The 22,245-nt window shown below is 39.0% G+C and overlaps 1 protein-coding gene across 1 annotated transcript; it reads left to right on the forward strand.

Annotated features, from left to right (window-relative positions):
- Positions 1-14,492: 14,492 nt before the first annotated feature.
- On the forward strand, positions 14,493-21,334 carry LOC131329644 (ABC transporter C family member 3-like). Its single transcript, XM_058362910.1, has 10 exons — positions 14,493-17,002; positions 17,121-17,207; positions 17,441-18,088; positions 18,190-18,354; positions 18,801-19,095; positions 19,193-19,407; positions 19,953-20,258; positions 20,361-20,424; positions 20,653-20,892; positions 20,978-21,334. The coding sequence occupies exons 1-10, from the start codon at positions 14,603-14,605 to the stop codon at positions 21,082-21,084; spliced, it is 4,527 nt and encodes a 1,508-aa protein (XP_058218893.1). The 5' UTR covers positions 14,493-14,602; the 3' UTR covers positions 21,085-21,334.
- The last annotated feature ends 911 nt before the right edge of the window (positions 21,335-22,245 follow it).

A 22,245-nucleotide genomic window follows, 5' to 3' on the forward strand; every position in this document is an offset into this window, starting at 1 on the left:
CAAGCAGGCAATGATGGGTACAAGGTCTAAATTTTGATAGTGCTAACGAATTTGTATTTCATACGGTACATAGTCAAAGGTTGGGTTCAATAGATTGATGTTTGCAAATTAAATACTCATATGGGATAACGGTTACAAGCAAACGACGAAAATGATAATCGCATCAAGGAAATCTAAACTGACCAATGAAAATTTATCTCAAGCAGGATGATGTCAAATAAGACCTTGAATAGGGGACGAGAAACACTTTTCAAATTTGATAGCAACAGTGTCATAAGATACTTCGCTACAAGAATTTAAATATGTCCAAGAAAAGCTAGGAAGGGATCGTATGACAATTGACTTAAATACTGAGAATTATAACGGGTCATCCACCCACTGGATTTCATGGAAGAATAAATTACGATACAATTCTGGCAATATTCAGCTCGGCCAATGAAAGATGGTAATAAAAGAAACAACTCTTCTAAACTCACATTTGAGATGTCACCAATCATCATGGATACAAACAATCCCTGTCCAAATCAGACCAAATCTCGATATAAGCAATTCAAAGAGGTCAAAGACAACACTTCAATACGGAATGATTAACCTCTAATCTCGGCAAATATGATCTATCGATATTTCTCAACACGCGTGGACTAAGATTTCTTATTTTCTATTCCAAACATGGACAAGAATAGGATTCTCAATGAGTGAAATGCTTCCAAATCAAAAGTATTGTAGAGAATGAGTAGCACAACTAGGAATAAATGATACCTCAAACAAGTGACGCTTCTAAGAGCTAGAGAATAAGGGGGGGTGGTAGTTTAGCGGCGGAACTGCATCTGTTGCTGTTTCGACGTATGTGTTTCCTGCTGCATCGAGCTCGACTCACCATGTACTCCCAATCCCCGAGGACAATTCCTTGCCATGTGGCCACGTTCACCGCAAGTATAACAAGATCCCCCACGCCGTGGACATTGAGAACGAATATGGCCAAACTGACGACATCGATAACACATAGTCTGACACTTGAGAAGAGCTCTTGGAGTCCCGATATAAAGAGGTGGCTTAAAGCCCTGCTGGTCCTGAATAAAGTGATCTGATACTCTAGGTTTCTTCCTTCCTGAACTCTCAACACTCTCTGAAGATGATCTTGTGGTAACGACTCGATGCCTAGTTTCTCCCACATTCACACCACCTTGCGCACCTTCCAGTGTCTCGACACCTTTCCCACACTCAAAAATCTCAGGAAACATCACTTCATCCTTGGCACATTGACTCACTTCATTCTCTCCGTTTGCACTACAGCCCTGGTGCTCACGATCCCCAGTCTCACCACACCTATCTCCACGTCTCGAAGACATCCTACTATGGAAGCATAAGAAATGAAATCATCAACATTAGCCACCTAATTATGTGCTACAGGTCTCCAACCTTTCCAACCGAAGTCAACAACTTTGTGCCACTCTATGTGATATATATATGCAATGTCACATCGACATACTGACTCTTCATGCAAGCACACATGTGATTTTTGTAAAAAGATGCATCGATTTTTTTGAACCCATGAGACCAAAAGTCTCCCCACGGTCTCGAGGTGTTCTAAACTTATGCTCTGATACCAAGTTGTCACGCCCTCGATTTTCAACATAATTAAGTAATACATTTCAATAAAAGAGAAACCTCGCATATCATATACGTTACCCAAATGAGTTTCCCACCTGTTTAATTTACAAACAAGTCCTTAAGTTTAGATAATTACAACTTTAGTCAAAAGAAAATTCAGTAATAATTAGTTACAAAACCACCTTTAACAAAATGAGATCTTCACAAAGATGACGAAATAACCAGTGATGTCAGCTTCCAAAAGTCTTTTACTGTCAAGCACATAATGCATGCAATCTATTGCCCGGCATCAGAACCTGAAAAGAAAGATTTGGTTGAGCTACACTAGCCCAGTAGAAAATTCTAAACTCAAGCTATATGTAGTTTGAATGAATCATGCACCGAGAATGAATGAGTACTGACAGATATGCCTATACCACACATGACTACCAACAAGCTGCGAATTATCGCCTAAGAGTCCTAGACTTCAGATCAATGTCACTATCCGTTTACTTCTTTAACTAGTTATGTTATTAAACTCACGTCATTCCACATTTGTCTATAATCAAATCAAAATATCTTATTATTCTTCGTATGGTAGTACAATCTTTCTCGTGTCCACATTGATCTACATTAAATCCATTTATTGCAAAACCTTTCCTTTCTTTTAATCCGGTATTTCCCATCAATCACCACTAGGGTCACCTCGGGTCTAGTTCCCTCGAGCGCAGGGTCACCCCGAGTCTTTTCCCTTAATAACAATAATCAGGTGGGGTCACCTTGGGTCTAGTTCCCTCGAGCGCAGGGTCACCCCAAGTCTTTTCCTCCAATAATATGAATCAGTTGGGTCACCTCGGGTCTAGTTCCCTCGAGCGCAGGGTCACCCCGAGTCTTTTCCCTCAATAACGACCACTTGGGTCACCTTTCACACTTTTCACAATCGACATCATTTCATAATCAATTTCATCATCCCTTTAACGGTTATACCACTGAATTTTAATTAATCATTACGTGACTCCACAAATATACATGTTCATGCCTTTTCATTAATTTAGCCATTCACATTTGACATAGCATACTAAGCCCGTACATATAATCCTACCATACTTTATCCGTTAGTTTCTACACTTGAGCCTCATAGAGAGAGTGTCAAAAGGATTAAAAGGCTTGACGAGTCGAGAGGACACGAGTTATTTCCTCATTTCAAACAATTCTTTCTCACATCAATTTTCACTTCAAGCATTCCAAACAATCTACCAATCTACCACGTTGATTACATCTCAAACCGTTCCTAACTGTCATCCATATCAAGACTCGGACTAATTTATTATTACACGCCTATTCCTTTAAGTACACCATAATCTCACGCGTCCTCACCGTACCTCTAAGTACATTTCCCGTACCTTCACATGCCACATATTAACCCATGACTAGACTTTACGATGCCTGATCATCTAGTTTCTATACTTGGAGTCCGTAAAAGCATGTACTAAACGAATCTAAGAAATTTACGAATCGAGAGAGGGAACGGATTGCAACACTACTCATCGAATCCCTAGACATGTTCACTCTAGTCCATTGGATGCCACTCTAAGTGAGAAATGAGTAATACTCATCAAAACACTTGGAAGAATACACAAACAAGCTCATTAGAGTCGATGAGAGGCTTTGACATGCAAGTTGAAAGATATAGGAAAGCAGCTGAAAGATACTGCAGCAGCTCAACTAAGCAGGTGAAAGCAGGTGAAACTTCTAGTCTCCTACCGGTAGGCAAGCAAGTCCTACCGGTAGAACTTGAAAACAGAAAGGCTAACATTCCGATAAAACCTAGACCTACCGGTAGGTGAACAAGTCCTACCGGTAGAAACTCCAATTCACGCAACCTACCGGTAGGCAAGCAAGTCCTACCGGTAGAACTTGGAAACAGAAAGGTCAACATTCAAATTCGAGCGTGACCTACCGGTAGGCAAGAAATTCCTACCGGTAGAAGTTCGATACATGCTTGACCTACCGGTAGGTAAGGAATTCCTACCGGTAGAAGTTCGATACGTTGAGCAGCTTTTGAGCTGCTGCTGTACGTTTGAGCTGGTTGACAAAATTTCTCAATCGTTCTACCGGTAGGGTAAAAGCTCCTACCGGTAGGAGGAGTTACTTACAGACGATTTCAACAGATTTCGACAGAAAATTTTTAAGTTTCGATCCAATCTCAACGACAACCAATACCAGCTCGAATAAGGCATAAAAACACTCAAATAGCATATAAAGTGAGGTAGAATTCCCTACCTCGAAGTCGGAGCACGAAACCCAAGGAGTTACAAGCCCTAGCTTTCCGAAAACCTTGTTCCAACCGGAATACAACTTCTCCGAGCTCGAACCGGAGCGATACGGACCACCATACACGAGTAGAAGATGGAATGGAGGTTATTTGTTGTGGGTTTTGAATTTAGAGGTGAGTTTTTGGGTGAGGGAGTGAGAGAGGTAGAGAGAGCCGAGAGAGAGAACGGGAGAGAGAATGGGATGGGGTTTTGGGAATTATTTTCCCCTGGCACACACACACTTATACACACATGCACCTTATCACACTAACACCCACATATTTTAAACTCTTGCACATTGACCCACAATTAAAATAAACTCAATCAATTTCACATTTTATTTTATTATTATTATTTTTTTTTTTTTTTTTTTTTATAAAATGTTCAAATAATATCCGAAAAAATACGGGTCCTTACATTTCAAGCCTTGGTGGAGAGACAAAGCGGAAGACAAATAAAGACACTTCGGACAGATCGTGGTGGCGAATTCATCTACACTCCATTCATGGACTATTGCCAGGAAAAAGGAATCAAGAGGCAACTTACAATCCGGAAAACACCTCAACAAAATGGAGTGGCAGAACGAAAGAACCGGACAATTGCAGAGATGGCACGGAGCATGCTTAAAGGCAAAGGGCTTCCTAACACATTCTGGGCCGAAGCTGTCAATACTGCTGTTTTCATCCTCAACCGTTCTCCCACTAAGGCAGTTCGAAACAAGACACCATATGAGGCGTGGAGCAAAGAGAAGCCTCAGGTAAATTTTCTAAAGATTTTTGGATGCATTGCATATGCATTAGTTCCCTCAGAGAAAAGGGAAAAATTTGACGAAAAAGGGGAGAAATATATTTTCATCGGATATAGTGACGAATCCAAGGGCTATCGTCTCTATAATCCAAACACAAATAAATTTACTATTTCTCGAGATGTAATATTTGATGAAGCTGCGGCGTGGAAGTGGGAGGACAATTCCTTCCAAGAGCCAAAGCTTTTTGAGGCTGATAATGCAGGACATGAGCAAGAAGCTTTGACTCCAGACCCAGGTCCAAATCAAAGCCCACGGACCAATCCAGAGAGCTCATCGTCGGATGATCTCAATCCAATAAGAAAGGTACGTTCCTTACGAGATATATATGATTCTTGTGATTTTGCCTTCTTCACTTGTGAACCACATAATTTTGAGGAAGCAGCAAAAGAAGAAATTTGGCTAAAAGCAATGAATGAAGAAATTGCAACTATCGAGAAAAATCACACGTGGGATCTTGTGGAGCTACCAAAAGGAAAGGACGTAATCGGACTCAAATGGGTCTATAAGACAAAATACAAAGAAGATGGATCAATCCAGAAGCACAAAGCACGCTTAGTAGCAAAAGGCTACTCACAGCAGCCTGGAGTGGATTTCAATGAAACATTTGCTCCTGTCGCTCGCATGGAGACCATCAGAACAGTTCTTGCCTTGGCAGCACATCACGAGCTTCCCGTATATCAGCTCGATGTTAAATCTGCTTTTCTCAATGGTGAACTAGAAGAAGAGGTTTACGTGGAGCAACCACAAGGCTATACAGTCAAAGGAAAAGAAGGCAAAGTGTATCGACTTCGGAAGGCCCTCTACGGCTTGAAGCAAGCACCGCGAGCTTGGAATAGCAATATTGACAAGTACTTCTGTCAAAGCGGATTTCAAAGAAGCCAAAGTGAACCATCCTTATATGTCAAAAAAGGAGGTACGCAAGATTTTCTCATTGTTTGCCTTTATGTTGATGATTTAATCTACACAGGCACCAATGTAGCAATGCTCGATGAATTTAAAAATGCTATGATGAAGGAATATGAGATGACAGATCTAGGCCTTATGAGATATTTTCTCGGCATTCAAGTAAAGCAGTCTAAAGGAGAGATTTTTATCTCTCAAGAAAAATATCTTGAAGACTTATTAAAGAAATTCCGCATGAGCGACTGTAAACCAGTCTCTACACCCCTCTCTTTAAATGAGAAGTTGCAATTAAATGATGGAGCGGAGAAGGTCGATGCTACGGCCTATCGAAGATTGGTTGGATCGCTAAACTATCTCACTCATACAAGGCCTGATATTGTGTATTCTGTAAATCTTATCTCGAGATTTATGCACGAGCCGAGCAAGCTACACTATGCAGCAACCAAGCGGATCCTCCGTTATCTCCAAGGGACGAAGAAATTTGGCATCAAGTATACAAAAGAGAATGACTGCAAGCTTATTGGCTACACCGATAGTGATTGGGCCGGATCAATTGACGATCGAAAGAGCACATCTGGCCAAGTATTTTGCTTGGGAACTAAAATTATATCTTGGAATTCCAAAAAAACAAAAGACAATTGCCTTGTCCTCAGCAGAAGCAGAATATATTGCAGCAACAGATGCAGCATGTGAAGCTGTATGGCTCAGAAGAATACTTTCTGATATGGAGCATAAAGAAGAAGGCCCTGCAGTCATCTACTGCGATAATATGTCAGCCATAGCAATGAGCAAAAATCCAGTCTTTCATGGCAGGACAAAGCACATTGAGCTCCGACATCACTTTATCAGAGACTTAGTGCAGAAAGGAGAAATTCAGCTTGAGTTCATCAACACGAAGGAGCAGCTAGCTGACATAATGACCAAAGTAGTGGCAGCAGATAAATTCTCTCAATTTCAAGAGATCATGAAGATTACAAATTAAGGAGGAGTGTTAAAAAAATGTAATTTGTAATCTTCTAGAATAATGTAGAATAAGTGTCTAAGTTAAAAATAATTAGAAGTGTGTGGAAGTAATAATTGTATTAGAAGTGTGTAGAAGTAATAATTGTATTTATGCACATGGGTAGAATTAGATGATTCTAGAAGATGGGAGATCTTTCATGAAATTAAGCACATGTGCTTATCTCTAGACAATTCTAGAGAAGTGTAGGTTGGTAGAAGTGCTCTATAAATAGAGCCTTGTTGTACTCATTTTGTGTAATGAAAATCTACTAAAAGCCTTTCACAACTCCTCCTTATAACATCTCTCACTCATCCTTTCCCACTCTCTTGTCCAATTTACTTCAAAATATAACCAAGCACCCCAACAGTTGCATCGATTGAAAGTTATCTGAATGACATATTTTGAATGTTTGTGAGTAATTTTGTAGTAAATATACATTATTCACTCTGGTCTGCGGATGTTGACACGGTACCAATTACCATATTCATATTTTTTGACTGTTTTTCTTCCTTTCTTGTGCCATTGATCAGATGTGTTTTGGCGATGATAAACGGAAAAAAAAAAGTGCTTTGACGATTGACACTAGAGCTCATTGAGTCTGTATTTGCTTTGTATAAGAATCAAGAAATTGGTATCGAGGATGCAATTGCATAATTTGAATGAAATGCAAAGTCCTTGGTCTAAGTGGTGCATTTCTATGTGCTTGAATACTGTTTGACTGTTTGTTCTTTCTTGAATTTGAAAATGGATTAGCAAGCCTAATAATGAGTTAATATGCATGTAATCTTTTCGATATTTTATAGGAGTGGTAATTGTATTGTAAAATCTAATCTGAAATTGAATCCTCCTTGATGGCGTTTCTTTGGTCTGGTCCTGAAATGAAACATACTGAGGCCAAGGTGAAATGGGAGCATGTGTGTAGTCCTAAGGAGGAAGGTGGTCTCGGCTTTAGGCGGGTTAAGGAATGGAACAAAGCTACCATGCTAAGGCACCTTTGGGCCCTTTGTAAGAATGCTGACACCCTCTGGGTCAAGTGGGTACACACATACATCATTAAACATCAGAGTCTATGGAGTATGGATATCCCTAGAGATTCTTCTTGGACGATAAGAAAGATTTTTGTATTGAGGAATATTGGCCAGCCTCTAATCCAATACAAAGTGGGTAATGGACAGTCAACATTCCTTTGGATTGATAACTGGCACCCCATAGGGCCATTGTATAAGAGGTTTGGAGAGAATGTGGTCTATAATCTTGGTACTTCTTTAACTGCTTAAGTGTCTTTGATAATCCATCAAGGTCAGTGGAGATGGCCAAGATCCCGCAATAGAATAACCCAATCAATTATCAACCAAACTCCTGCAACATTACTTCCTGACTGTACTTCTGAGGATTTCGCAAGAAAATCTTATTTCCGGAGCAGCCGTAAACAAGAGTTTACAGCGCTCAATCGCGACTGTCCCTTCCCCAGAAAAGTTTCATTAATATCTGGACCATCCAAAACACTTTTGGACGATCGCGATGGACTGCTGCTGTAAACAAGTTGTTTCCTGCTGCTCTAGAATAAGTATTTCTCTTTGGTGATTTGGCTTCCTAGCTCTACTGGTGTCTATAATGCTAGGTCTGCTTGGGAGGCTGCGAGGACTAAATTTCCTGTGCAGCCTTGGATAACAGTGGATTGGTTCAAAAAGAATGTTCCTCGCTGGGCTTTCATTCTTTGGCTAGCTGCTCAAGAAAAGCTGAGTACTAGGGACAGATTACGTAAATGGGGAATGACTGTGGATGAAATCTGTCCTTTATGTTGCAAAGAAAAGGAAATTCACAAGCATCTATTCTTTGGTTGCTCCTTTTCCAAATCTGTGTGGTCTGTAGTATGGAGTAAATCCTCATCTGTTTGTGTGCCTATATCTCTGGTTGATTTGCTGGATTGGTTTGCCCAAGCTGTCAAAGGGGAGAGCTTCAAGTGCAGAATTATGAAATGTTCCTTGGCTAGTGATGAAGTTGCTCGAAATGCTATTAACTCCATAAGGGACTTTCTCAGTTCCATGAGAAGAGTAAAGTCATCCACGGAGAATAAAGGTTTGTGCGCCGAATGGGGACTTGTTGATCAATACATTCTTAAGTAATTCTTTTTTTAGCTTTGGAGTAGCCTCCTTTTATGAGGAGTGGTGTTGGTAATGTCCATGTATAGGTTTTGGTTTTGGTTTTGTTGTTGCTGTTACTTTTTCATTGTAATTCTCCTAAGGAGTATAGCTGTATAGTCAGGATAGTATCCTCGACTTTATTTTGTTTTGTTGGGACTTAATAAAAGGATCCGTACTTATCAAAAAGAAAAAAAATTCTAATCTGACTAATCATGCATGGTTTTTATTGTGACCCTTGAATTTTACTGTTTGTCATCTAAATTTTTTTCGGTATGTTCCATGAGAATTATCTTTAGACTTTTAATTCGTCTATTATTTTTTATTTTATCTAACATTGTTGTAGGATTCAACAATGTTACAATCACATATAAAACACTACGGTGCAATGAAAAGACAAAATAAAAGACAGTAAAATATAAAATCAACGGATTAATTTGGGTATGAATCTAAATGGTTTTTGGTTCTCTTTAGTCTTAGGCATGTTTTTTTTTGGATTAATTATGAGGTTTGGTGGTGTATGGGTTTTAGATTTTGCTGTGTTTTCCTTTGTCCCTGTTATTTAGTTGGCGTATGCCTTCTTAGTGTTTTGGTCTTGGGTGGAACTTATCGTTTTGTGCCCTTGGTCCGTTTCATCCTCGTGTTCTTCTTTCAAATATTAATACTAAATTTCTTTCGCTGAGTAAAAGAAAAACATGGCTTCATTTGTAGCTTTTGATCCATTAGTCTTCCAAAAAAGATAAATATTTTGGGATAAACAAAAGTCAAAAAGTCATGAACAAACGAATTGGGACAGATAAATATCATGTAATGCGATTTCAAAACACATCTACATTGAAAAAAATGGGTTGTGACCAAGTCTTTTAATATATTTTTCAAACTAAATTTGTTTCAAAATCATATCGAACGGTAGAAGATCGACATTATATTTTACAATAATGATGTTCTTGCCGATGTCTAAAGGATGAACGGCCCAATCATCAATGTAAGCCTATATTGTAATTACTGAATGGAGTGGATGCTAAGCTGAGTGTGGTCGTTAGAGGTTGGAAAGGGGGTTTGATAGATGGCACGGTTGGTGCAGCGAAGGTGGTCTCTCCAATCCAAGATGAGGTCCTAGCAATTCGAAAAGCGTGTGGGATGGTGAAAGATTTAGGTCTTGACAAAGTGGAGATTGAATCGGATAACCAGCTTGCTGTAAAACTCAGTGTCTCTGAATTAGTCCCTCCGTAGAATATCGCGACCATTGTTTGGGATATTAGACAGTTCAGAGAGGAGTTGGGGGTGACTTTTGCCTGGGCAAGATGGAAGGCAAATCAACTGGCTCATGTCGTGGCAACAAAAGCGCTGAGAGGATTGTTACCAGTCTCGTGGGTGGCTTCCCCACCTGGTTTTTATTTCCTCTGTTCTAGCTAGGGATTTTCTTCCTTGTAAGCCCTGATGGCCACTGATTTAATTATCAAAAATAAATAAATACATAGTAGCAGGTTAGGAATCTTATCTAAAGCATTATCGTCCAATGATGCATGCCTATGTATGTACACATTTATTGTAGATTGAACTTTTGGCCTGTTACTTTTGATGCTAGAGTTTATAAAAGCCACTCTGCCATGTCCCGATGTGTGCTCCTGGTGTGTCCTTGCGTATCCCTCTCCGAAAGATAAAATTTAATGGACACGTACGCCACATGGCCACGTGTCCCCCAGCGTGTCCAACATGGTATTCGGCTAAGGCAAGAGAAATTGTTCAGTTCCAAGATGTAGAATCATTAGCTCTTTGCAATTGGCAGAGTCTCGAGGTAATCCCAAATTTTCAAGCAGTCTCATAGCACAATTTTTGGATTTCTTGCTTCAAAATTTGAGCTATACAGAACGATTCCGGTATGGACCCAGAAAAAAAAATGAAAACTGGACGGCACTGGACAAAAATAAAACTGGACAGGAACTCATTCCTCAAAGTACAGAGATTCGAGCCCATCAATTCCCAATAATTAAGGGCTGTGGACTACCCTCTTGAGCAAAAATCTCCAGTACTGGTCATTGGTCAAAACTCGTGAATAGAAAATTGCCATGTGAGTACAATTTAAGCTTTGAAGGGCACCGTCTGGGAAATGAGAAAATGAGAACACCATAGTGGAAAATAGTGCTACCGAACATGACAAGAGATACCCCACTTGGCCCAAAGTGACTTTTTGTTCGTCTGCCACTAGCTAGTTTTGAGGGATGGACCCAACTCAATTATACTATCCTTTTTACACATTGGAAAGAAGGAATATTAAAAATGGGCTAATATTATGTGTATTCATTCGTTATTCGTCAAGGGAATATTATTCTCAGCACCACATATTCGTCTCCAGTTGAATTTTATCGCACTATGTTAGGCTAAAGCTAAGATTTCCTTGTGTGCTACGGACATGTAAGAGTACGTTTACTCCCGCCAAACAAGTATGGAAAATTGAATTTAAGCATTTAACGAGGAGCTCCATTCAGCCAACCACTTGGCGGTTTTCCGTACATATTCTCAATCATGCCTTCGTGTGCCCACTTTTTTCTTTATAACCAAACCAATTAATTTTGGGTCGGCTACGTGAATCTTTTTTCTCCATTAAGCTCTATCAAGGGTTACTTGTTCTACTTTTTTCTTCATAAAGCTGAAAAAAAAAAAGTGTTCGGCAACACACGCTCACATCCTTGCAACGCGTGTGCACTTCACAAAAGATGTGAGTAAATGATACAGTGGGTGTGGATTCCACCAAATACGTGAGTAGGTGTGTAAGTAGCAAAGATGTAGAATGATAAATAGACGTGGATTCCGCAAAATATGTGAGTTGGTGTGTGTGAAAGTAGCAAAGATGTAAAATTAGAAATGGACGTCCATATTCTAACAGGACAAATATGGTTACTTCTAATGCATATACATCAATGTCAAACTAACGTATTTTATAAGTGATTGATGTACATATTGAGACCTATACAATGAACGACTTAGATTGTTAAACAGGACAATGACCAGTTTGATTTGGAATTACATGAGAAATCGTGGATCCTGATTCATTTCTTTGTCGTGTGTGCTTGTGGTTGATGTCATCGTCAAACTTGCTTATTTAACTTAATCCATTTAAGACAGAGTTTGAGACAAACCATTTATTTTAGGGAGATTTAGCCAAAAATCTCTTATATTTACATATTTTTTGAGCTAAAGGACAAATATCTTTTGCAATCAAAATAAGGACAAATGTGCCTAAAATCCTAAAGTACCCTATGAAAGTACCTAAAATCATAAAACCCTAAGATACTCTATGAAAGTGTATAAACCACTAAAATTATATAATAAGAAAGTACATTTTAAAATCCTATGAAAGTATGACTAATTTTTTCTTTATTTGAAGCAGCAACCCCAATATTCTAATTTCCTTGGCCATCACACAATCTATCTACTGATTAGAAAAAAAGAACTTTCTTTTTAAAATTTGAACAATCATTTCTGTCGTTTTATCCGTCACATGATGATGTCGACAAGTACCATTTTCCATTTTCCAGTTTCTTATTGGTTATTCAACTTTATTCTACTCCAAAGTTTAGTTCTCTAGGATTTGTTCGTTTGGAGATTCAATTCATTTGGGTACGGTATTTAATAAAAAAAATTTATCAATTTTTTTTAATTCATTACTCTCAAAAACATCCTTTTTTTTTATCAACTAAAAACCTCCCTGAAAATCTCCCAACGAACAAGGAGTAGAAGACGCACAATTTATGACAAAATAAATAAAATACTTATGTGTATAGCGTATTAGTTTTTCAGAAAGTCTACACACACATACAATCTGTGCACAGATTGTGCACAGATTTTGTTGTGGGACCATCTGTGTTGTGGGGCCCACCACGGGTCCCACACAAATCATCCGAACCGTTCATTATGTAAAACATTTTTTCAAGCGTCTCCGTAAATAATAAGTTCAATCCGATACCTATAGGTGCTCAATCCAATCATATAACTTTTCATTATCCAGAAATTTGAATGAAAAGTTAGATGGTTGGATGAAGCACTTATAGGTATCAGATTGAGTTTATTTTTTACGGGGACCCTTGAAAAAATGTTTTACATTTAATGAACGGCTCGGATGATTTGTGTGGGACCCATGGTGGGCCCCACGACGAAATCTGTGCAAAGTTGTTTGTGTGTGTAGCAGGGCTCTTAGTTTTTGCACCATATTCAAAACCTCAATAATTTTTTAGACTACTGCAGAATAATTTTAAAGTATCACACACAAAAATATATTATACGTATTTAAAAACTATATGTCTTCTCGCCATTGACTAACTTTAGTTGATCGGGGATATCTATTCTGATTTATTTTTGGGAAAATTTGTATAGTGGTGGTTAGATGGAATAATCACTACTTTTGTGGTGTGAAGCATTGAGAATCACCAGAATATGGCATCTCAAAAAAATAAAATAAAGAGTACTAATACATGGTGAGGCGTAGTAAGATTAGAGTCTCACCCTCCTCTTTTATCGCTTTAAAGCACCCGCCATCTTCTCACACTTCAGTAGGCACTTAATTAATACTTAATGTACTTGTTTCTTGCTCTCGTATATTTATGTCCTTGTTTTTTAATTAATTCTTTAGACTTGCACGCCAAAATGCCTGCACATCCTACATAAAATAATCATCATATGGTCCCGCTTGGGATTACAATTTTTGAACTTGCCTTTTTATATTAGATGGACTCGCTCTCCCTACTTTATAAACTTATTTTTGTGCATAGTATACTTGACCCTAAAATGACTTCACATTCATCAGAGAGTAATAATTCCATAGGCCACTTTTGGGTGACCATCTTTGAACTTATCATTAGTAGATGGACTTCTCATAATTTCATGTACTTTTTTTTTTTTTTTTGACTTAAACCCCACAGTAAAGGTAAAATGGTTTGGGAAAATCATGAATCATCATGTATTGATCATTGTAGCTGAGGATTGTTTTGAGAATTTCAATACTTGGAGGGGTAATGATTTTCACTCTCCTTTTATCTATTGATAATTTTTTAAATCTTGTATTTATGTAAAATTATTAAATTACCTTTACCTATTGAGTCGTTTTTTTCATATGAAACTTTCATGTGAATAAAGATAAAAAATGTCAATAAATAAAAAAAGAGTGTTAAAATCATTTCTGTGCGTGAAACCATTGAATATGATTGTTTATCCTTGAACCATAATTTCCCTTTATTTTGCTTAATCCGTCCAAAGTTCAAAAAGCAGTGCTACTGCTATTTTGTCCCACTCTCTATGTCCCTCTCAATTCACGCATATCTTGATTCTTGGAAAGATTCCACCTCGGGAAATTATATTCTATATCTCTAGGGTAAGGTTACAGGGTACTCCAAGGCTCTTCTCTTTGTCATTTGTAGGACTCGAGAAAAATATATAAAGAAGTGTGGAAGGGTCATGTGACACTATGTGATCATGCTCCAAGACAATAAACAAGGCCCCGTTTAACTAAAAAAAATTGTGAGTAAAATAAAAAATAATTACTTACTAAAAATAAAAATTTTAGCGAAACGGGCATAATTACTCCCACTCAGGGCCACATACTTGTCTTTCGCATTTCCTTGTTCTATCGTCAGCTGACTCTTGCGCACCACGTTATCTGACGGCCACGGATTCCCCACTGACTCTCTCTCCTCGTCCCATTCCACACGGCACATTTTGTCTAACTAATATACATATATATTGCATACTTATAAATACAAGCACCCAGAAAATCGTTCAGTACTCACTCCAAATTCTGACATACCCAGAAACCATTTCTCTCCCACGTGCCAAACGCACCACAAAGATGGAGTTTTTGAGATCAACGAAGATGGGTATGTCGTTCTTTCATTCTCACTCATTTTCATCACTCATGTACACTCCCAGTAGTTTCCTCCTCCAACCCATTTTCCTACGTGGGTTTTCTGGTTCATTGCACCTGGTTTTGTTGCTTTTTCTCTTAATCTCATGGATATGTAGGAAAATCATGAGAACTCCCCGTGAAGGGCCAAAACGGAGTAGTAACAGGAGAAATAGATTTTCCTTCTACAATCAAGCTCTGTTTTGTGGTTGGGGTCTTTCAGCTTTTAATCTCGTTCTTTGGATATTAAATTACTTTTCTTGGTACAGAAATGGTTGGTCTGATGAAAAGATTGTAACCCTTTTGGATTTTGGACTCAGAACACTTGCTTGGTTGGCAATCTCTGTTTATCTGCACACCCATTGCAAGAATTCAGGTGGGCCAAGGTTCCCAATATTATTGAGAGTCTGGTGGGGATTTTACTTCTCCATGTCTTGTTGTTTCCTTGTTGTAGACTTACTTTATAATGAAAATGATCAATCTTTACCAACTCCATTGTTGGTATCTGATATCATTTCAGCTGTTATGGGTTTTTGGTTCTGTTTAGTGGGGTTTTTGGGGAAGAAGGAAAGTGAAGATAACTTTCTTCAAGAACCCCTTTTGAATGGTACCAGTGCAAGTAATGGTACAGAGTCGAAGAAGTCTCGTGGGGGTGAAATAGTTTGCCCCTTTACCAAAGCTAGTCTTCTTAGCATCCTTAGTTTCTCTTGGGTGGGTCATTTGATTGGCGCCGGTTACAAGAAAGCATTAGACCTTGCCGATGTTCCTCAACTTGCCGGTGTTGATAGTGTTGTAGGGGCCTTTCCAATTTTTAGAAGTAAGCTAGAGTCTGATGGTGGTAGCGGAAGTAGAATTACCACATTTAAGCTTGTCAAGGCACTGATCTTCACGACAAAATGGGAAGTTCTATTAACGGCTTTTTTAGCGCTAATATACACACTAGCGTCTTATGTTGGTCCCTACCTCATTGACTCCTTTGTTCAATACCTCAACGGAAATCGAGCCTTCGAAAACCAAGGGTACGTCCTGGTTTCTGCATTCTTCATTGCGAAGCTCATTGAGTGTTTGTCTCAGAGGCACTGGTTCTTTAGGGTGCAAGAGGCTGGAATTAGGGCTAGGGCAGTGTTGGTTGCCATGATTTACAATAAAGGCTTAAGCATTTCATGCCAATCAAAGCAGGGTCAAACGAGTGGGGAAATCATTAATTTGATGTCTGTTGATGCCCAGAGGGTTTCAGACTTTAGTTGGTACATGCACGATGTGTGGATGGTCATACTCCAAGTTGGCCTGGCCTTGTTGATCTTGTACAAGAATCTTGGCCTTGCTTCCATAGCTGCATTAGTCACTACTGTTGCAGTGATGGCGGCAAATGTTCCGCTTGGGAAGTTGCAAGAGAAGTTTCAGGAGAAGATAATGAAATCAAAGGATACAAGGATGAAGGCGACGTCTGAAATCTTGAGGAACATGAGGATCCTCAAGCTTCAGGCATGGGAGATGAAGTTTTTGTCAAAAGTTACAGAAATCAGGAAAACGGAAACAGGATGGTTGAGAAAATTTGGTTACACGGGTGCTTTGACCTCTTTTGTCTTCTGGGGAGCACCTTCATTCGTGTCTGGCGCCACTTTCGGCGCCTGTTTGCTTCTAGGAATCCCCCTTGAGTCTGGGAAGATTTTATCCGCCCTAGCAACCTTTAGAATACTTCAAGAGCCTATCTATAATCTTCCTGATACAATCTCAATGATAGCTCAAACGAAAGTTTCCCTTGACCGAATAGCCTCATTTCTCCGTCTTGACGATTTGCAAAGTGATGTTGTAGAGAAGCTTCCGATAGGTAGCTCTGACACTGCAATTGAGGTAGTTGATGGGAATTTCTCATGGGATGTATCTTCACCTGATCCAACATTGAAAGATATAAACATCAGCGTGTCTCGTGGTATGAGGGTTGCTGTTTGTGGCACCGTAGGATCAGGAAAGTCGAGCTTACTCTCCTGTATCTTGGGAGAAGTGCCCAAAATTTCAGGGACTATTAAGCTTTGCGGGGCAAAGGCATATGTTGCTCAGTCACCCTGGATACAGAGTGGGAAGATTGAAGAGAATATACTGTTTGGAGAGGAGATGGACAGAGAACGGTATGAGAAAGTCCTTGAAGCATGTTCTTTGAAGAAAGACCTGGAACTTCTCTCCTTTGGCGATCAGACAGTCATAGGTGAGAGGGGAATCAATTTAAGTGGGGGTCAGAAGCAGAGAATACAGATTGCACGCGCTTTATACCAAGACGCAGATATTTACCTATTTGATGATCCGTTTAGTGCTGTGGATGCTCATACGGGAAGCCATCTCTTTAAGGTGACTGTGTAATATGTTTTTTGCTTCTTTTTCGATGTAATTTTATGATAGTGAGTTTAATTGTATATGGATGTTACTTTAGGCTATGGGTTTTCACTGAAGCATTTTGCTTATACAGGAATGCTTATTGGGTCTTTTGGGTGCAAAAACCGTCATTTATGTTACTCATCAAGTGGAGTTCTTACCTGCTGCGGATCTCATTTTGGTGAGCCATTCACGTCTTGTTTCTTCTATAGTTCTGTCTTTGACATTTCTTGTTAAAAAAGAACATAATATTCAAGGATTAAGTCATTGCTTAACAAACAAAAATCCCAATAGTTTTTCCCCCCTTGAAAAAGTGATCAATTCAAATTCGCTTTTATCGAATAAATGAAATAGATACAATACCGCTGGTTTAATTCAAGACCTTTTGGGATGTTTTTTTTCCTTTGTCATTAGGTCTTGAAAGATGGAAGGATTACTCAAGCTGGGAAATACAATGACATCCTCAATTCAGGGAGTGACTTTATGGAACTTGTGGGCGCGCATAAGGAAGCTTTATCAGCACTAGATTCCACAGCGGCTGGCTCAATATCAGACAAATCGACCATTGAGGAAGAGAATGGTAGCACATGTGGTGTTCAGAAGTCCATGAAGAAAGAGGAAGCTGCAAACGGCCAAAATGGAACAGACGATATAGTTGGACAAAAAGGACAGCTAGTTCAAGAAGAAGAAAGGGAGAAAGGAAGAGTTGGTCTTTCGGTCTATTGGAAATACATAACAATAGCGTATGGAGGAGCTCTTGTGCCTTTCATATTGTTGTCACAAGTTTTATTTCAGATACTTCAAATAGGAAGCAACTATTGGATGGCTTGGGCTACTCCAGTATCAAAGGAAGTGAAACCTCCGGTCAGGGGTTCTACTCTCATAATCGTCTATGTGGCTCTGGCAATTGGAAGTGCTTTCTGCATTCTTTCTAGGGCCTTGTTTCTGACAACTGCTGGGTATAAGACTGCCACTATACTCTTCAACAAAATGCATTCATGCATTTTCCGTGCTCCCATGTCGTTTTTTGATTCCACCCCAAGTGGACGAATCTTAAATAGGGTGAGTGTTTTCTGTCTACTTGCTGCCTCTGCCAGTATCCTAATCATGGTTGTTGCCTTCAACATAGAATTTTGTTTAATCAATGTGTTTTCCTCTTTTAGGCATCTACGGACCAAAGTACAGTGGATTTGAGCATGCCAATGATCGTTGCGGCATTTGCATTCGCAATAATACAGCTACTGGGTATAATAGGGGTAATGTCACAGGTTGCATGGCAGGTGTTCATCGTATTTATCCCCGTGATTGCCACCTGCATTTGGTTACAGGTAGTTATTGTAAATTCTTACCAATCCGCGGTGCTAGTGAAGTCTTGCAACATTAATTACAGAATCCGCTTTTTTCCCACAGATTTCAGTACGGAAGACTTAAATTTTATTTAAACATTATATTTTTTGAGTTAGTCTATTTTTCTTCTAAAGTATTCAAACATTTACTTAGTTTGATTATTTAATTGGTCGGTAAAATGTTGATGTTCTTCCAGAAAGATGATATCCTATAATGTTGCGTTTGATAAAACTAAGAGAAAGAATTGGCAAACCACGAAAGTCTCTTGGATGTAGTGGTTTCATTTTATGTAGTTCTGTTTTGTGTAGAAAGTGGTGGTTTCTTTTACCAACTCTTACCTCGATAAATTATACTAGTCTGATTTTCAGAGCTACACAGTCACGAATGTTATATGCTGCAACTTTAATATTCTTTTACTTTGTTGCAGCAATATTACATACCATCAGCGCGAGAACTGGCACGATTGGGTGGTGTATGCAAAGCTCCAGTTATCCAGCATTTTGCTGAAACTGTGTCAGGATCCATTACCATTAGGAGCTTTGATCAGGAATTGAAATTCAAGGAGTTGAGTATGAAACTGATAGATGGGCATTCTCGGCCAAATTTTTACACTGCTGCTGTGATGGAGTGGCTTTGCTTCCGCTTGGATATGTTATCTTCTATTACATTTGCCTTCTCTTTGGTTTTCTTGATCTCCATTCCAACAGGAACAATTGATCCAAGTAATGAGTTTTTTGTTTTCTTTCTTTAGTGTCTATTTTACTTTTGCACCTTGTGTTCAAAAGTTTGATGATCTGTCTTTTGTTTCTTCATTTGTAGGTATTGCAGGGTTAGCAGTTACGTACGGGCTTAATCTGAACATGTTACAGGCGTGGGTCATTTGGAATCTTTGCAATATGGAGAATAAAATGATATCAGTTGAAAGGATACTTCAATACACTTCTATCCCAAGTGAGCCTCCACTTGTTATTGAAGAAAATAGGCCAGATGGTCAATGGCCAGCTCATGGAGAAGTTGTTATCCAAGATCTGCAGGTATCCTTTACAAAATCTGATCTTCTTACATTTTTTTCTGGATCATGGATGTGTTGAGAAAAAAGAAAAGGAAGAGGGAAAGACGCAGAATTAAAAAATCCCTGTTATTTACTGTCCACCTATGTGACATGTACTTGGCTACTTTTTATTGTTCCTGAACATATTTGTTTTATTTCCTTTCCGTATACTGCATGTAAGGCTCGGTTTGGTTTGGTTTGGTTATACTGCATGTAAAATATGTCACCAAGTATTTAATGCAATATATTGTACTGTTACACATGATGGCCTTCTTACCAGTCTGCCTCCTTTCTCTTGATGGTTTCTACAGTAAACTCGAATTTCTAAGTATGATTCCAATGTGTCCAACTAAATGTGAGACATGTATCCAATGCACTTGCTCAAGTGTCTGATACGGGGTACTTCTATTATTTAGAAGAGTCCAGTAACATAGCCCTCCACAGATTGGACATCGGAAGATAGCCTTTGTGGCCAATTTTTTACTTGTGTGTTGGAGTATTTTTTGATGTTGCCATGTATGCATGTAGGTCCGATACGCCCCACATATGCCACTTGTATTGAGAGGCCTTACATGCACTTTCCGTGGAGGAATGAAGACAGGAATTGTAGGGAGGACAGGCAGTGGTAAATCGACCCTTATACAGACACTCTTCCGCATTGTTGAACCTGCTGCTGGTCAAATTCAGATAGACGGTATCAACATTTCCTCGATTGGGCTCCATGATTTACGATCTAGATTAAGCATCATTCCTCAGGATCCAACCATGTTTGAGGGGACGGTGCGAACCAACCTGGACCCACTCGAAGAGTACACAGATGAACATATTTGGGAGGTGGGTTGATCTCCTCAATTTGGTTTCTATGTATCATATGTCAAAAAATATGTGCTTTTCTTGTTTGGATGAAATTGTGAATACCTTTTTTTATTTCTTTAGGCTCTTGATAAGTGCCAACTTGGAGACGAAGTCAGGAAGAAGGACGGCAAGCTTGATTCAGCAGGTTTTATTCATCCACTATTCCAACATAATCAAAGGGGAAAAAAAATACAACACAGATCCAGAAATCTTTGGAGTCTAGAACGCTTTTCATCCCAAATGGGGGTTATGCTCCAACGGGATGAATGCAATGCTCTCTCACTGCATTTTGGGCAAAGAATTTTGCAAAGTATAGCATTACTGTTAAGAGATGTTACTTACCCCTGGCTTTCTCTTTTTCTCCTTCTTGCAGTTACAGAGAATGGGGAGAATTGGAGTATGGGTCAGCGGCAGCTGGTTTGCCTCGGGCGGGTGCTGCTCAAGAAAAGCAAGGTTTTGGTGCTTGACGAAGCCACCGCATCAGTAGATACAGCCACTGACAATCTCATACAGCAAACGCTGAAGCAACATTTCTCCGATTGTACCGTGTTAACCATTGCACATAGGATTACGTCTGTTGTCGATAGCGACATGGTTCTGCTGTTAGATAATGGTTAGTGTTACCGTAATCATCTTCCCCCGAATTAAGAATGTCAATCCAACATCTTGTTAATTTTCATTTTTCCTTCTTGGTGCAGGACTGATTGAGGAATATGATACACCCACAAAGTTGCTTGAGAATAAGTCATCCTCTTTTTCTAAGCTTGTCGCAGAGTACAGTACAAGGTCTAGTTCTAGCTCTTAGAAGTAGGCAAATAATTGAATATGATCGTAAGATATTCGATGACGACGATGAAAACGATCGAGGCAGTGCATTTTGTAGTTAGGATTGATTTGATATTGTGCTTCTACTTTGGAAGTGACGCTTGTCTTGGGTGTTGTAATGTCGTACACAACTCTCAGTTTCATGTGAGATTTGGTGTTGTAATCAACTCGAGTATATTATTATTACGTCTGCAATAAAATCCACTGTGTTGTGGCCTTCTTCCTGTGAATTGTTTCTTTTTTTCTTCTAGGTGCAGGAACTATTGAGGAATATGATTCTTCCACAAAGTTACTTGAAAATAAGTCGTCTTCTCTTTGTAACCTAGTCGCACAGTACTGTAGAAGGTCGGGTTCTAGTTTTGAGAAGTAGGCAAATTGTTGAATAATCCAGATCTTCGTTGGTCACCATTGCATCTTCGACGATGATGGAATCAAGCCGTGCATTTTGCATTTCGGAATGAATATCCTTTTGTTTGGTATTGTTCGTCTATTTTTAGAAGTACCGGGTGTCATGGGTCAGCTAAGTCTGAAGATGGGATTCCAATTCATTACAATTACTGGGATTACATCGAAGCTTGGATAAAGACCTTCTATTATCAAAATCAGATAAGAAAACACTTGTGGTTCTTCAAATTATGTCCAAATCTTGTTGGGCAAAATGAATTTCCAAATTGGTTTATAATTGGTAGTCTAAATTTGGACCTAGGTCAGATTATCTTCCGGCAAAAGTTCAAAAGGAACTAGAGTTCTTCAACAAATTTCATCCTCAATTGTGGGGAACCAATACCACTAAAGGAAAATCATTCCTTTTTACAATGACAACTTTTGGTATCCCATGGATTTGGAAATGGGATGTTCAATCTGGAAGTAACAATTTAGAGCTTCCAGTACTTCAATGAATTTTTCAATATCGATGGTGGAAAGGAATTGATTTGGAAAAGACACTTTCAGATATTAAATCCATCACCCAAGAATTGAAGTTGCAATTAAAAGAAAGGAGCAACATTCCATAAAGAATCATTTCTTGGAAATTTCAGCCCAAATTAGGGCAAAGAATCCATCTTTGACAGATGATGAACCGGTAATAAAGACCATGGACTACATGAAGGACCAATTTCTATAATCTGTCCAAGCTACTCAT

Source organism: Rhododendron vialii, chromosome 6a, assembly GCF_030253575.1.
Source record: "Rhododendron vialii isolate Sample 1 chromosome 6a, ASM3025357v1".
In the NCBI taxonomy this organism is placed as follows: Eukaryota; Viridiplantae; Streptophyta; class Magnoliopsida; order Ericales; family Ericaceae; genus Rhododendron; species Rhododendron vialii.